Source organism: Mirounga angustirostris, unplaced genomic scaffold, assembly GCF_029215605.1.
Source record: "Mirounga angustirostris isolate CCGP_5_RB_7025 unplaced genomic scaffold, mMirAng1.0.hap1 SCAF_1, whole genome shotgun sequence".
Taxonomy (NCBI): Eukaryota; Metazoa; Chordata; class Mammalia; order Carnivora; family Phocidae; genus Mirounga; species Mirounga angustirostris.
Genome location: NW_026991709.1, coordinates 175,024,176 through 175,042,185, shown reverse-complemented (window position 1 = coordinate 175,042,185; position 18,010 = coordinate 175,024,176). Strand labels below are relative to the sequence as shown.

At 36.3% G+C, this 18,010-nt stretch overlaps 1 protein-coding gene across 2 annotated transcripts in view; it reads right to left on the bottom strand.

Annotated features, from left to right (window-relative positions):
- CNTN3 (contactin 3) overlaps nucleotides 1-18,010 on the bottom strand; it is a 339,295-nt gene that overhangs the window by 223,622 nt on the left and 97,663 nt on the right. For both annotated transcript variants that reach the window (XM_045863787.2, XM_064593591.1), the window contains exon 3: nucleotides 6,973-7,099. In XM_045863787.2, the coding sequence (XP_045719743.2) occupies nucleotides 6,973-7,099 (127 nt within the window). The remainder of the gene's footprint in view (nucleotides 1-6,972; nucleotides 7,100-18,010) is intronic.

The window sequence follows — 18,010 nt, the reverse complement described above, 5'->3', positions numbered from 1 at the left end:
GATGAGGAATGAATGCATATTTATTTTCATTTACCTTATTAGTTATTATTTAATTACATTACTAGTTATTACAGGAGATGGCAAGTCTTACACAAAACCTCACTAGCATGAACAACAATCATGAATATAAGCATAGATCTATCTCGTCAGTATAACTTAAGGCACCAAGCCCTAACCAGGGTCTTTCACTACAACATGACAACAAGGTTAGAGACTGTTGTTACCCTTTGAAACTGAAACTAACAAAACTGAGTGACTTCAGGGAGTTTTCAAAATAATCCCCGAATATAATTTACCTCACAGTTGTTTATACAAAGGTAATGTCCTTCAGGACATCTATACTTCCACACCAAATCTGGTCAGGAAAATGGAAATACGAACCATATGCGGGTGAAAAACGAATGTCACATGTTAGACTTCAACATAAAACAAAGCGAGAAGAACAAAAGAGTTTACTGAAATCTTTAGGGAGCGGGGCTAGGTTTGGGAAATAAGCCCACACTGAACACTTGTTAAATCAACAGGCAATACTTTATTTGGGGTTTGACAGGAAAATTAGGAATTTAATCACAGAAGCAATTTGTGGTTTTAGATGCGGCTTTCAAGTTAATAAGCAAATGCATTTGTGTTCAAATGCAATGTTTGTTAATATGTTTACTGAAGTGATGAGAATAATTGCAGCCCTTGAAAGAATGAATGTTCAAATTTGCATATTCAATACTTTATCCAAAAATAACTAGTTAGGCTTCAGCAATAATTGCCAAAGATATAAATGAGTTAAATTGCAATGCTGTGTTTTTAAAAATTAAGTTTTTAAAATGTGTTTTATGACATAGATTCCCATTTCTCACTCATTGATAAATTTTAAGCATATATATTTAAGAAAAAAAAAGCAACACTGGGACTAAAAGCAACTCTTCAGTTTACAGAGTTACAGCTTGGTTTAAATTGATCAGTGATTGCCTTAAAATTATTCCTACGAGAATTACAGAAGAAGTTTGCTATTCCTGCCTTCTCTGCATCCATTTTTGCTCTTTCTGGTAGCAGTACCCCCTCACTCCTTTTGAAGAGGCCGCTCCTCACGTGACCTGGCCTGGCCACTCAGAACAATCCATGTCTCTGCCTCTGTGATTAGTTAAGAATACGAATGTGGAATGTGACCCAACTGATTTAACTTGGTTTTGACCATTATGTGTTTCCCTTCCTCCTCATCCCACTTCAAAAACACAAGTAAGAAGAACAACAAATGATGTGAATTAAATTTTACACTTCCATCTGTGATATCTAAAACCTAACTTCTACATTTTTCTTGGGTTATCGATTGCTCACACTATTAGCTATGTTTTTATTTCACCTTTTTTCTGACACCATTCGGGACTTTTGATGACACTAGCAGGAAGGATGCCCTCTTTTTCCAGCTGTTACGGGGAGGATATAAGTAAGCCTCTTGTTCTTTGTCACTTCATGGGTGATCTATTTTAAAATGGAGCCAATAAACGGAATCAATCCAAACTTAAGAATATGCTATAAAAATGTACTATTGACTACTTCTAACCCTCTGATCCTTCATGGCATTCTTGACTCCTAAACATGATCTAATTCCAAATTTGCTTTGTTTTCCCCCATTAACTTCATTCCCCCCCCTTTTTTTTTCATGCTCCACTTTGGCAGGCACTGTTTGCTAGGCATTTGGAAGGTAAGGATGAAGAACACACTGTCCTCAACTTTAAGGGAGTTATATCTTACACCAAGGCATTATCGCACATTTCATTTTGTTAAGTTTTATCATACAGGTAGGCACAGGGTACAATGGGCATCATCGGAGCATGGGGCCCAGCACAGAGGATATTAGGAAGGTTTCATGACAGAGACAGTAATGCAGACAAGTTTAAAATGCCCTGTAAGAGATGCTGTCTCCCTCTGTTTCCCTCACGTACTACAGATATTCTTTACTTTTTAATGGTTAGCAATCATTCCAACCATGTGAACATCTCATTGCTCTTAGTGGCTGACTATGAGTGTGGGGACCAGAAATCATCAGCTGGAGAAATCAGGATGCTAAAAGTTGTTGAGCATGAACAAAAACACAGAGAATCAGGCCTAGTAACCCAGCAGAAAGGATTGTATCTCTTTAAGGGCCAGGAGAATTTAGAGGAACAAAAACTCTTATTTGCCATGAAGCAAGCATAAAAGTGAAATAACAGTGACATCAGATCTTACATGACAACAAGATACATGTAAGAGACAAACTGCCTATAATAAAAAATTATACTTAAAATATATATTGGATATTATTATATAGAATATAGATTATATTATACACGGTCCATATGCTATATTCTATATTATACATGTAGAAAATACAGCATGTACAAATACAGTACATATATAGAGACATATATTACTCTATGTGGTATCACGTACAGTATTATGCGGAGTGTGCATACATATGTGTGTGTGACTATGTATGTATAGACCAACAATGACCTCAAATTTTATTTCCTTACATTTTACTCTTTCAATAAATGGTGAGCAGAAATTAGTCTCTTTTATTTTCCTTTCCTATCTTGTACTGAATGCATTTAGTAGACTTGGTAAATTCCATTATCGGGAACTATACCTAAAAGGGAGAAACTGTGGCCAGGGAACATGATATTTTGCAATGACATTTAGTCGTTATATTGTTCACAATGTACTTCATTAACAGAGTTTACTTATCATATAGAGCTGGAAGAAAATAATGTTGTGATTATTTCCTTTTTAGGAGAAAAAACAGAAAAGCTATGGTTTCAAGGGTCAATCTAGAGCAGTGCCATCCAAAAGAACTTTCTGGAAGCATAAAAATGGTCATCGGTTCCTTCTAGTACAGTAGCTATTAGCCACACATGCCTACTCAGCACTTGAGATAAGGCTGAGTAGGGGCGCCTGGTGGCTCTATTGGTTAAGCATCTGCCTTTGGCTCAGGTCATGGTCTCAGGATCCTGGGATCAAACCCCACGTCAGGCTCCCTGCTCAGTGGGGAGTGTGCTTCTCCTTCTGCTCCTCCCCCCACTCATGCTCTCTGTCCTTCTCTCTCTCTCAAATGAATAAATAAAATCTTAAAAAAAGAAAGAAAGAAAGAAAGAAAGAAAGAAAGAAAGAAAGAAAGAAAGAAAGAAAGAAAGAAAGAAAGAAGGCTGCCTTGACTGAGGAAATACATTTTTAACTTAACTAATCTAAATCTATAGGGTCAACTTCTGGCTACTGGCTACCATATTGGACAACATAGATCTTAAGTCTCAAGCTAGACTCAATGTTGAAAACATAAACCCACGTGGGCCACATTCCACTTCAAGACTTCTTTTCTTTTGCCTACATTATAGTGAAGAAGAAAGGCGGAGTCAACACTAGAAGGAGCGATTCCGAAGAGAAAATACCTGAATTTTATGGATATAAAGCTTTTGTTACACTGGACTGGCATTCCTGGATGGTAACCAGTGGCCAGCACTGAGAAGCAGTCATGACCATTCAATAGGCTTGTGGCTGAGTGCTGGACAGTTTCCAGTCATTATTCAAAGTGTCTATATGTTCTTAAGGCACACCCACCTCTTTTAGCTCCGTTACTTGCCTGGTCCCTAGAGGCATTTGCATATTTTACCCCAGTCTAGCTCCAACATGTGGTTCCTTTAAAGGCTGACTGACATTAGTAGAAGTGACCAGGGATTTTCCTATTTGGGGTCTTTCATCTGAGCAAATGGAGAGCAGCTGTAACCCCATTGAGAAGTTGGAGAAAGCCCCTCCCATGTAAAAAAGTTATTAATACTCACTCCCTCAGGGTAATCTCTTTCAGCATCATCGGCAATTACAATGAGAATGAACACTAATTAACCTTTAAATTTAGGCTTTGGGGCTTAGGTGGGGAGATGCAAAAGAAAGAACAAAATTCTCAATTAAACCCTAACACAAGTAATTTCTCTTGAGAAGTTCTGAACTTCTGGATTTCTAATATGGCCAATTAAGAGTTCTTTTTACCCAATGGGATAACCAAGAAAAGATCTCTCATCAGACAAATCTGTCTCAGTCTACAAGACAGGCTGTGGGCTTATGAAGGATATCCTTTTATAAGACTCTTAAACTTTATTCCGAATCTTGGGAAACATGTCTGGATAGTCTTTAACTTGTAATTTCACATGAACCAGTGATTTTCCTCCATGGTATTTATTTATCTATCTAACTGCTTATATTTATAGTTATAAAAAACCTAACGTTTCTCTGACTTCATGTAAAAAAGGAAATCCCCATTTTCATGTCTTCAGTGTTATTCCATACTTACACCATTTATCTGTAGTTTTTAAAGGACAGTAAAAAATAAGAATAAGCAAGCATATTTTCTTCTGAAATATTTCTTCTGAAGGGGTTCTCAGAGAGGCCCTCTTCCCATCTCCCTATCCAGAGCACCCCTCACCCCCCTCCCCTGCCAAGGTGTCTTCTACGACTCTCCTCAAAGCCTCAGGCCATGTGGGGTTGTTTTGTTTATCATCTGTTAGTGCCTGCCACACCCCACAAATGCTGTAATCTGAAAAACACATACTATGGAACATTACATGACTAACTATTAAAGTCAAAAGCTAGGAGAAAAAAAAAAAACAGGCTGTAACTAAAGGTATTGTCTAAATAGATAAGGTCATAATTATAATCTACATTGTTCTATACTCCCATTTACTCTATCGTCATAACCTCTTATACAGATAACATGAATAGTGGAGTTGGTTATAGGGAAGCCTAATATTTTCCCAACGTAAAGAGGTTCCCTTGTGCTTTTTCAAGGTCTCGACTTCTAGTGACTAAAAACCTTTAGTTTAAGTGGAATTTTATATTGGTTACAAGTTTTAACTTTAGAAAATCTTTAGAGCTATAATGAAAGTGTCTGCTTTATTTGGCTACAAACCAAAGTACTTTCATACAATACCTAGCATGTTAAATTTCTGCATTTGTCAGACATAAAACAGATGAATCAATTTAAGTCACATATCTCCTAGTCTCAGGTACAGATTTTGTTTAAATTGCAACATATAGCATCACAGGCCACATTATAAAACATAAGAAGCACTGTGTAAATGGTGGGACCTCTTCATCAACATTTTATACATGTTGTCCGTATGCTTAAAAACACACTCTCTGGCATTATAATAAATACCCGATATATAAAGAAATGATTGCAACAAAAGACTATTTCTGGAATTCTGAGCTCAAGAATTCTTGCTATTTGATAAAATTTTACAAACACAATTAAACTCTTCATTTAGAAATACACTCCTGTCTGACAAAATCTTGTAACTAATAATAATTTTTTCAGCTGAACACATTTATTATCAAATTTTTCATATGATAAATGCTAGGAATACAACTTTACTGACAAGAGAGAAACAGCCCACAAGTGAGTCGTTCCTATGGACTCTTTATCATATTACAGTCATATCTAAAAGGAGAATCTTCTGTTTCAGGGAGAAACAAATGGATGCATTTAGAAAATGTTAGAATGTCCTATGAAAATGCTGGGAAAAAAATGTTTCTAGGATAACATCTTATTAAAGTTGATCTGTTCATCTTCCCCCCAAAAAGGAAAATATTTTCAGATGTTACTTCTGCTTATGTCTGATTAATTGAACTATCCATAAAATACAGATTCTTTTTTTTTTGCAATTCTGTTACATTTTTCTTATTTCTGTAGGGTGAGGAAGAGGCAGAGAGAAAACTTTTTATCACCTCTGTCAGTTCTGACCAGTAACCTGGAATCATTGTTTATTTTGTTGCAAGTACACAGCAGGTGCTCAATAAGTGCATCTCGAATACTGTTGAAAAAGACTGACCTTGATTACTTCCAGATGCAAAAATACAAAGATCTACCTTCTAACCCAAGGCTGACCCAATTTAACAAGGAATGTTGGCTTCTATTTCTTACATGGATTAAGAAAACAATAGAAGTTCAATACGATCTACATGACTACTCTAAACACTTAGAATTTTATTAATATAGGCTGAAGTATGCTTGTTCTGTAGGTTATAGAAAAGGTTTTGCCAAGAAACTAATATTGTAAACAGAGTTTTTGAGACAAATGCTCACAGTATTCAAAAGAGCATGTTGTTTTCAAGGTGCCTCAAGCACTTTTTTGTAGCCACTTATATGAAAGCAGCATGTGCTGCTTATAAATAATTCATTTCTTCATTAAATTGGGTCACCTAAGCACACCTAACAGTAAAAGTTGTTAATCTTGTGTTCTTTAAAAAAGTAAATGTCCATCCCATCCAAATAAGCTACTATCGTCCCCCAAATGTTAATATTTTTATCTTAAGGTGATGGGAATTCGGATTTTTTTTTCCTTATAACTTTCTGTGATGTTTGAAGGTTTTCAGTGAACAAGTATTATTCACGTAATCTGAAAAACACATACTTTTACATGAAAAAAACCTACTAAATTAAATATAATTTCTCTCCAACAATTAAAATAACTTTAGTAAGAATGTTATTTTATTCTTCTATACTTAATGAATCTTCAAACACAAAGTCAGTTAAATGGTAAAGAAAGAAGTACAAATGCTAAAAAGTATTTTTTTTAAAACTATGATTTCCAAAAACCTTTGGAACATCTGATTTTATCCCCATGATGAATATATATGTTTCCAATGACTACATATGGGCACATGTTTATATATTAAATTGCATTATAAATGAGTGAATAGACATTGTTTATTTAAGAGATTCTACCAGGTCTCTTTTAAATCAAGAAATCTTCTTGTAAAGTGAATAATCAATCAAATATATACAGTGGATCCAAATGTTTAAGTATGAGATCTGTTGAACATAGCATACAACTACAGTTTCACTTATTCTTTCTTAGTGATGCCATGAACATATCGAAACAAACAAACAAAAAAAATCACAATTGCCACATTGTTATTTCTTAATTTAGATTTGCAAACTTGTCACCGTACCTGTAATGAGGTGAGGGATTGCCTCTTGCTTCACAATTTAAAGTTATTTTTTTATCCTCTGAACCCACAGGGAAAATGCTGTTGCTGGGCTCTCTGATAAACACTGGACCTTGCAAGAGAAGCTCACCTGTATGGGTGGGAGACATCCAAAAAAACAATCACAATAAGTAAAAGGTACTGTAAAAGCTGCATTCTAGAATCAAAAAAGAAAAACAAGCAAGAAACAAGTATCTGCTCTTAAAAAAAAAAAAAAAGGAAGAAGAAGAAAAGGCAGGTATCGCTTCCCAGAACATGCTCTGCAGGCACTGCTTTGCTAATGAGCACCAATGAAACTGTTGACAGCCTAGTAACATGTATAAGACAATGAAAATTAGTATTGAAAAACATTGCCATACTAATAAAATCCCTTAAAAGTATAAATAAGGCTGTACTAATTACTTTTTATAATATAAACCCTACCTAACTTTTTCACTGGTGAATATCCTATTGCAGAAGGTCTTTCTGTCATAAGGCTCTTCACAAAAGTCAAGTTGTATTCAAGACTAGTCGAATACCTGAGCATGATCTTACGCACAAAATCTGCCATGCATACCAATCTGAAGGTTGACAATATTCTTTTTCTGTTTGGACCTCAAAACACTCAACATTTGATGGTACTTCCACTTTATTGCCAACCAAGTGAAGAGAAGGATATAACCCTCAGGAAGTATCTTTTAAAAAGGTTTTCTACTTTAGTGAAGAAAACTTGAATATTTTCTGAGAATTTCCACATATATCCAAAAACAAAAATTTGTCTTTGTGCTATGAATTTAAAAAGGAACAAGATAATGCCATCAACAAATGCTTATGGCTACTTTAGTTGTACAATCATTGCCAGAGCATTTCTGAAAACAAACAAATTCACAGGGGGAAAAAAAAGAAACTCTTTACTCTCCTATCTTGGAACACTCAGTAAAACGGGAGGAACTCCTGCTGAAGCAAAGAATGAATGAACAGACTAAGAGACAAAGGCCACACTGGATCTGAGGGTGGGACCAGCCACACCTGAGAGTGTGGGACGGGGACTGGCCACACCAGAAAGACCAACTTGTGACTGATGGTGGGAGAGTTGAGTCATGGGGTATGAGCTGACTTGGACAACTGAGCTCAACTATATGTGCCATCATCAGTCACTATTATGTAATGAGGACCCCGTAAAAACTCTGGACACTGAGGCTTGGCGAGTTTCCCTGGTTGGCAATAGTCCTTGCTTATTAACACACAACAGTGCCAGGAGGTTTACTCATCTGAGGACAACAAAAGCTTAGCATTTGGGACCCGTCCAGATGCTATACTCTGGGTTTCTTCCTTTGGCTGATTTTAGCATGTATGCTTTCCCTATAATAAACCATAATCGTGATTATATTAGCTTTCAGTGACTCCTATCAGTCCTTCCAGCAAATTATCAAAGCCAGAGCTTGCAGTTGGTGTTAGAAATGAGGGTAGTCTAGGGACCGTACACTCAAATCTCAAAGTCTAGCTAAATCTAGATACCCTTTCCACTGCAACAACACCACGAAGTTAATCCTTACTGATACCAACCATACCTTAAGAAAGCAGCCTGCTATCCTCTTTAGTCCCTGGTTTTTATTTACCTCTGAAGGGGAAATACCACAAGGAAAAAGTTCTCACTTTTCTTTGTGGAAAAGGAGAACTTTCAGAAGAAATGGATTTTGAAATAGCTACTAAAGCCCCTAATCAAAAAGATCCAGTGTTGTCAATTTCCCGATTTTTTCCCAAGTAAGTTTACTGTATTAAAACTAAACAAATAAATACAAAGTGACAATTGGCTTCACTAATCAAATTTATTATCTTAGAAAGTTGAAAATAATTCTAATGCCTGTTTGTAAATATTTACAAACACGGTGGATTTTTCATAGCATTTTTTTTTTTCTGGTGTAATAGCTCTTGATTTACTTTGAGTGGCTCATCTATTTTGTTCACGTATGAGATGGTATAGCTTCATTGTTCTGACAAACTCTGATGTACGTAGAGCTTGAAAACAATATTATAGTAACATAATGGTATAGACTTGAAAATTCCAGATAAGTTGGGGAGAGAAACTGACAAAAGGAAAATTAGGTCAAGATAAGAAGGGGGTGATTTCAATGAAAAAGACAAAAAGAGGTGCTTTTTAAAAATTTCCTACAAGTGACCAAAATGAAAAATCCAAATGTCCATTCCATCATCTTCTAACACAAGTCAAATGATACTCTAATTCTTCTCTAGAAACCACTATTAATTTTAAATGAAGGTGTTAAATAACTAGATGCCTTTTTATTCCGACACCCTTTTGAGAGAGTGACAATCATAGCTAATTTGCTAACATTTATGTGCCAGGCAATGTACTAAGGAAATTACAAGTCTTGCCTCCCTTATTCCCAGGCTATGTTTGGCCCCATCATCTATGCCTTGTCTATGCCTCGGAGTCCATGCTGACTGTTGTTACATTTGGGCTCAGCCCCCACCACCCTTGTTATTCTTGTGCTCTGATTTCCTTTTGTCGTTCAGAACTCAGCATAAATGTCATCCTCTCAGCTTAAATGTCCCTCCACCTGCCCCTCACTTCCACCTTTCACAAAGGTACCAAAGCACATCTCACTGTATCTCACTATATATAATCATCATACATGTTCACATATGTGCTTGTTATTTGTGTCTAATTCATGGTTGTAATCCCAACTCCTAGAACATGCAGATATTCTATGTTTATCTGTTGAATAAATAAGATGAATGAAGGAATTCTCACAATAACTCTGTATAAGGCCAATACTTTTTTACAGCTAGTGATTGATAAAGCTAAGATTTTAATTTCAGAGCTTATGTTCTCATCTTATAGTTATTTGGCCTCCCCAGCAGAAATAAGGCACAGAGCATTTAAAAAACCCAACCGTGGTAACATAGGATTTTTGGTTTTTTTGGTTTTTGGTGAGAGACCCGGGACCATACCCTCATACTCCTATTTTTTGTGCGTTTCCCTTTCCAGTAAACCACACAGTTCTAAATATGGGCAAACGCAAAAATTAACCATCAGCTTGCTATTTCAACTTCAGTATTTCCGGATAACACTGGAGTTTCCAGCCTGTGAGGCACATACCCACCAATTCTGAAGCTTAAAGCTCCTAAAGGCTTTTTAGACCATCAGCAGCATTCAAAAGCCTCCTAAAATGGAAGTACAAATTAATAATCAAACATGACAGGTCAGTCCATGCTTCATACTCTGAAAAGAGATAAAGGCTACTCAGTCTTGCTTCACCAGAATGAAATAAGAGATGCTGGGGTATAATGTTGTAGTCTCTTGCTAGCAACATAAACTTAAAAGGGAGAGATTCTGAAGTCTCATTTTCTTCGAAATGAATTTTGATCTTTAAAAGGACAGAACCTTGACGATTCACATGGATATTCATAACCACCAAAAAGCAGCTTGGCTGAGAACAGAAGGGGGCCTCCTGGCTAACGAAATGGATTCAATGTAACATTTAGATTGATGCTCAACTTTACTTTTTGTGACAGGGGCATTTTTTTGATATGCCAGCCTGGCTCCAAAGCTCCATTTTACGTTTATAGCCTAAAATAAAGGGCATATAACATTTCCGAACAGGACTAATAAGTCCAAAAGTCCAATCCTGAGGTGTTATTTTTTCCCCCAAACGTCCATGGGCTACTCAGAATAACTACCTTTGAATGCAAGTACAAGCTTTATGCACTCCTAAGGTAATGTCACCTAAAAGATCAAACTGTGGCCAATCAATTCTAATAGTCATACTCCATACAGTTTTTATGAAGTCTGACAAAGAGAAACAGACAAAGCATTCCAGGCAGTTGGATTACTTTGACTAAAAGAAATAAAATTCCTAAAAGACCACGATGGTATCTCTGAAACTGCTATGGAAAAAGGAAAGCACATCCTATCTTCCCTCACTTATTTACATCACATCTACATGATGCAAAACTGAAGGATATTTTGAAATGAAGAGGGTAAATCCAAAAAGGGAGCTAGGGTGGGCACTGTTATTTAAAGCAGAATTTAAGAGACCGTAGAGCTAGAAAGGAATAGTCAAGGTACTTATAAAGTATCCAAACCAAACAGAATGAGCTCTAGCCTGGGTCAGAGAAAATAAAAGTAATATGTCACCAATGAAATGAGACCTGTATTCTAGGCCCTACTATTCTACAAAAAATAAATAAATAAAATAAAATAAATTTTTAAAAATTAAAGATGGAAACATTTTATAGCAGTGGGGCATCATCTTTTTTTTTTTTCTTTTTGGCATTGGAGGCTTAAAGCTAGAAAATGCCAACAAACAAGAAATGACAAAAATAAAATTCCATTTATATTATCCCAAAGTCTCATTTCTTTAACAAATATTTGAATGCCAAACACACTCAGCATATAAAAAACTAGCTGTAGCCGACATCAGTGGTTGTCGACTCAACCTCTCAACTATTCCTTTTCATTGCCTTCAAAATCTGCCTTTAATCAGAGATACGAAAGCACAGATAAACTACCATCCTAGAACTCTGTAGTTCTTGACTGGGCAGCAGGGTGGACAAGGAGGATTGGGTTAGGAGACCAGTAACAGCCAAAGAGGGGTGTATTAGTTTACGAGGTCTGCCATGATAGAGCAACACAAACTGGGTTGTTTCAACAACAGAAATTTACTGTCTCACAGTTCTGCAGGCTAGAAGTCTCATATCAAGGTGTGGGCAGGACCGGTTTCTTCAGAGGGCTATAAGGGAAGAATCTGCTCCAGTCTTGTCAACTGGGCTTATAGATGGCTGTCTTTTCCCTGTGTTGTGTCCCTTCAGGTGATCTTCCCTCTGTCTGTGTGTGTGTCTGTGTATCCAATTTCCCTTTTATAAGGGTACCAGTCATAACAGATTAGGGCCCACCCTAATGACCTCATCTTAACTAATCCCATCTGCAATGACCCTATGTCCAAATAAAGTCATGTTCTGAGGACCTGGGGATTAAGATTTCAACACACAAATTCTGAGGGGGACATAATTCAACCTATCACAAGGGGTAAGGGAAAATCTGCTAAAAGCCTTTAGGAAAGAGTGTCTATCCTGATTTTGAGGAAAAATCAAAACAAAACAAAAAACATGAAGGAAATGCTGAGCTTGCTTCCTTTCCTTTTTGATGGAAATTGTCAGGTGATGAAGGAGGTCATGCTGGGAACCCCTATGGCCATCTAGACACCATGAGGGGGAGTATATATATATCACAGAAAAGCTAACCCAGAGCCCTCCCATCTTTGAGTTCCTGAACCAACATGAACCACATAAGCCCAAACATCACGTTAGAAAAATAAACCTCTAATGGGTTTTTGTTATGTGCAGCTGAATGTATTATAACCGACATCCTAGAAAAACGGGAAAAGGCAATACAGCATACTTAAGATGAACAAGAAAAAGAAAATGCTTACCAGGAATAACTAATTTATACATTTCCCACATCTGGAAATGTTATCAAGCAATTAGGTTACAAGAAAAAGTGCTGGAGAATGGCAGACACCTGGAGTATGAGAACATAATAGAGACCAATAGAAAGCAATAAAAATTATTTAATTTGCTAAATTAATGGTTTACTACCTGATTTGCTCAATCTGTGTTTCACGTTTTGTCCATAAACAGAAATAAAGAAACTGCATAGGAAGCAGTGTGCAATAATTAGAGAATTAAAAACTGAAAGGGACTGTTTAAGCTTTACAGGTGCTGGAAATAAATGTTCAATAAAAAAAAATTCTCCTGTGGACTGGGAGAACCCTTTCAAAGCATGACAAATTTCAGCAAAAATTGCATTTTTCTTTCATCACACCTGTCTAAAAAAAAAAAAAACAAAACACACACAAAGATGACCACACCCATAAACATACATGGACATTATGGTCATGTTGAAAGTTAAAATATCTGGACTTCAGCACTTTTCTTTAGTGAACTAATCACATATTTTGATGAAAGTTATGATCTATTTCACTAGATTAATATTCAATTTGTACTATAGTTGAGTAGAGGAAGAGAATATGGGAGAATTGTGAGGGTGCCCAATATTTAATTTTGATACTTTCAGGCCAATGGCTGTATTTCTGATTTTTGAACTATTCTTTACAATTGAATGAAATAGTTAACCACTTTACTGTTATATTGCAGGAAATAATGTATGTGGGAGAAAAAGGCTTAGGAGATGGGTTGAAGTATTTGCAGATTACAATGTTCTCATAATGCTCTATGGCTTTCTTTATTTAAATTCATGTTTTGTCTCCAAATGAATGTGAGTTCTAGTGCTTTTGAACTTCCCTGACCTCCTTCCATAATCCCCAGCCCAGAGTTGCACCGTCCTTGCTAGATGGTTTAATAGCAATTGCACAGACAAAAGAAAGTTACAATGTTATTGTCAGATGCAGTGTGCAAGGTGCACAAGACAACCAGGATTGTACAATCCGTGGCTCACGTGTGTGAACAAAACAAAACAAAACAAAAAAAACACAACCCACTTACATCCCCACTTTCTAATATACCAACTTCCATTGAACATCTCTGATATATGCAAATTCACAAGGTTTTGACCAATCATTTTGAAGACTTCATTAATCAAATCTTTTAAAAACATTTCTTAGGCATCCTTCCCTCAAAGGCTTTAATAGAGATTATTATGTTTGTGGTTTCTATTGTTTATCAAAGAGATTGGGTCAAGGGTTTTTGGGGCTCAGGCATGATTCCCTTCATGTATTTTAGAAAGAATGTTTCATATCGAACTCCAGTTCAAGGCTATTGTTTCTATGAAAAAATAACTATACAATAAAGAATTTCTATTATAAATCAGTTGTAATGGAGAAGCTATTAAGAAGTAATACCAGCTGGTGATTGAATTCTGTAGTATTTTTGCAGTGTAACCTCATAAAGTAGAAAAGAGCATAATTGTTTCCTGCCTACACTTCAGTAAGCAGAAGCCAGCATAATGTTTGTAAACATCTGTGTATGTAAAATACCATCTAGTTCCCTCTTCCCAGCAAGGATACTGCTTTTTTCTTTCTAGACCACTAAGGGTATTAAGCTGGGCTGTGCGGCAGGTACAGAGATCCACAGAAGCAGGACAGAGGATGGCGAATGCCTATGGGGTGGGGGTTGGGGGAGTCTCAGAGCTGCCTGAACTTGAATAACTAAATAATTTCTCAGATTTACTCTCATTATTTTTCATTTACCCACAACTGAAATTTATTTTTCATCATGATTTATTATAGACACAGCATGTGTGTGTATACACACATACAAGTGATAGCAAAAAAAGAGTCTCTTGAAATAATGTTTTTATTGCATTCTGGATCATAGCAGTTTTCTATTCTATTCCATCCAATCTCCTTTAACCTATTCTTTTTCTGAAATGCCAGACATAGCTATCATATTACTACCATCACTCATCAATGAGTTTCCATCCCCAATTTGATAATCCCTGGTCTAGAGCCATGCCTCTCCTGCCCTCAGTGTCCTAGATTATTATTTTGGGGGAGACTTGTGATGCTTGTAAGGTATTTCTTTAATTTCCTTTACTCAGGAATGAAACCAACTTAGGCAGTGAAGGTAAAGAACTGTCTACATTCGAAATGGAAAGAGTATTTGTGGTACTAAGATGTAGAAATGACAAGAGGGTCTTCCCCAAACCTGCTGAATGGCTACATTCTCTGTAGGCTTAGAGAGGGGAGCAAATACTATTACACATCGCTGGTAACCTTGGCAAATAAGAACACATATTTTATTTTGTTTTGAAAAAAAAAATTGTTTCTTAGTTCTAAATAATATGGAGCAAAACCCTCATTATATATACTTATTAAAAAAAAATGCACAGTCCCAAGCATCAACATATGAAGGTAAAATAGACACTGCTTACCAGGCCCTGTACTAGACACTTTGCTTCTACTGAGCCACCTAATTCTAAGTGAATATTAAACACTCTGAGTAAAAAATGGTCCCATTTTAATGTTATCACTTTCCTTCATATTGACACAATGTAAGTAATGCTCCTCAGGTCTGCAAAGGATGAGTTAAATTGAATGCTCTATACACATTTTTGGTGCCATGACTCTGGAGAAGCATTTGGTGGTATGTATGAGGAGCCCCCCGTCATGTAGGAAGTCTAAGGAAAATCTCTCAATTCTTTCATTTTTACTCAGTATCACCACTTAGCAATCTTCCACCATTCGGAATTCTTAGAAAAATTTTTGTGTACTCTTCTCATCACAATATCCCTATCATATTATATATTGGCTTTACTTGTTTTTCACTCATATTTTCCTTATTCCTAGTCTTTAAACTTTGGAAGATAGTGAATATATTAAACACACACTTCTACCTCCTAATCAGGCCAATCATATTGTATATATTAAAAAACTTGGTACATTCATGTTAGAATAGAAATATATGTGTGTTTATGCTTCTTTGCAAATGGCTTTAGTTTACAAAATGTTAACGCTGATCAAAAAAAAAAAAAAAAAAAAAAGAATTTGGCCATTCTCAAGATAACCCCAAGCATATACCCTATCTCCAGTGGAATATGTGTGTCCAGCTGCAACATAATTCATCATAGAAAAATATGTACTTATAGAAGCTAACTGAATGACAGCATCAATGACGCAAAAAAATACCCCCACTGTGTTCTCACAGGTGTCTACCATCATTAGGTGGCTATTTCTGTTTGAGAAATTTACAGGATGCTGGTCACCTATAATTCATCCACTCCCTCCTAAATACTGAAAATACAGGGACTGCATAGGAGTAACTTCACTAAAACCATACATAAATAGCACTTTTAAGAGCAGTAGCACTCTACCAGTCATTTCTTGTGTAACTTCTGAGTGCTAAAGCAAAACCCCATTTCTGGATTTTAATGACTCATTTGAATATAACAGCTGCCTTAGCCACCAAAATAAAAAAAAAAGAAATGTTGAGCTTTTGGTGGGCTTTTATTACTCAGATTTCTAAGGAAGTTGCTTAAAGTTACTTTTAAGAGAGGCCAGCATTTGCACAGCTTTTACTGTTCCATGAAATGGATCTCTTTGCAAAATATCCCCAAATCCATAATAAATTGTTCATGTGAACCATGAATTTAGTTAACACATAACCAACATGCAATCCTTACTTTAATCTAAATCTTCTAAGGCTAGGATGTAATGTTAGCTGCCTGCACATTTCACATTTCTGTATCTTTATCTCAGAACTAGAGATCTCCTTAGGAAAACATGCTTGCTTTTCAGAGGAGGCCTGAGCTAAATTGTCTTTCCAGGACTTTTTACATGCGAGATTCTTCAATTTTATGAAGTGTATATGATGCAACTCATTACACATATTTGGGGATTTTGGTTTGCAGAGCTGTATGCTGGTGGCCACTGGGCCAAATCTATCCTGCAGCATTATTAGACTTGGATCATAAAATGTTCAGGGGGGAGAAAAAAAACCTTCCCTTAAATTAAATGGCCTCATTTAAAAATCCAAAAGTATTAGGTTTAAAGTCAAATCTAACCTTAAGGAAAAAAAAAAAACAATGATCTAGTAATACCAGGCCTCCTTTCTCCCATGGCAATCCTAAACTCAGCATTGCCATACAGAGAGAGCAACATACTCAGTCTCCCCAGAAGGGAGCCCCACAGGGAGTGAGACATCTTGGGTTGTCAGCAAGAAATTCACCCACAGTTACGTTAAAATAACTTTGTTTACCAACTAAATTATCTTGAATTGATTTACACCATCCTTCTTCCTGAAATGCTTTCCCTCCTATCACTCAAGACACGGAATATTTTGACAGTCCAGGCAAAATTAATCCCACTTTACCAGAAATTCAATTTACTGCACAGGATTCTAACTCTCCCAACGCATCTGTATTTTAATAATTTGTGTGGAGGTTGTCTTCTTTTTTCTGAACCTATGTCCTTTTTATTCCCCAACAGCACACTGCAAAATACCTTGCACATGATAACCTAAGTGCTTGATAAAAAATGATCTTAAAAAAACATATTTATGCTTTAGGACAGAGGTCAATAAACTATATCCATAGGCCAAATTCGACTGCCATCTGTTTTTGTACGACCCATGAATCAAAAGAACTTTCATGACACATGAAAATTATATGAAATTCAAGTTTCAGTGTCCATCAATAAAGTTTTACTGGAAGACAGCCATGTTCACTTGTTTATGTATTGTCTATGGCTGCTTTCACATTCTAACGGCACAGTAGTTATGACAGAGACCATATGGCACACAAAGCCCAAAATATTTACTATATAAATACTGCATGATAAAGTTTGCCAACACATGCTTTAAGAAGGAATAGGTCTAATAGGAGGAATAGTGGCTTTGCATCAAGATAGACATGCTTCCCCCCGCCCCCTTAATACTACCATCTACTTTTTTAGGCAAGTCATTTAAGTTCTCTGAGTCACTGAGTTATGGGAATGATATCAGTATTAAAGGGGTTTGATGCAAAGATAAGCAATATTTTTAATGCAGCAGGAGTGCAAAAAATGGGATGTGATACTATTCACTCTTTTTGCTTAGCGCTTACATCAAACTTTTCTGACCGAGGAACGGTAATTTATGAGAAGGTAGTCTAATAAATGGCTTCACTCATTAGAGCGCCCTATCTACAAGGCATTGTCCTTATCTTCATGCTAGTTGTGAACACTGCCACCTGTGTTCAGCTATCTGGTTTGAGCAAATAATTGCAAGTATTATGTCTAAGACAAAAGGTCCTTAATAATCTATGGAGGGTGGTAACTTCAAAAAAGAGGGGGGGGAAAAGGAATCTTTATAATACCTATTGCATCAGTTCTCACTGAGAGACAATTCTCCAACAGGTATTTATTCTCCTTTCTGTCTTCAAGTAATTACTCACCATAATAGTATCAATGGGAAACTCAACAAAATAAGCAGTAAAGAGCTTTGAAAAACCCCATGAGGCAGAAAAAAGCATTAGATTCTTTTATATTATTGTTAGCCAAATGTTTAT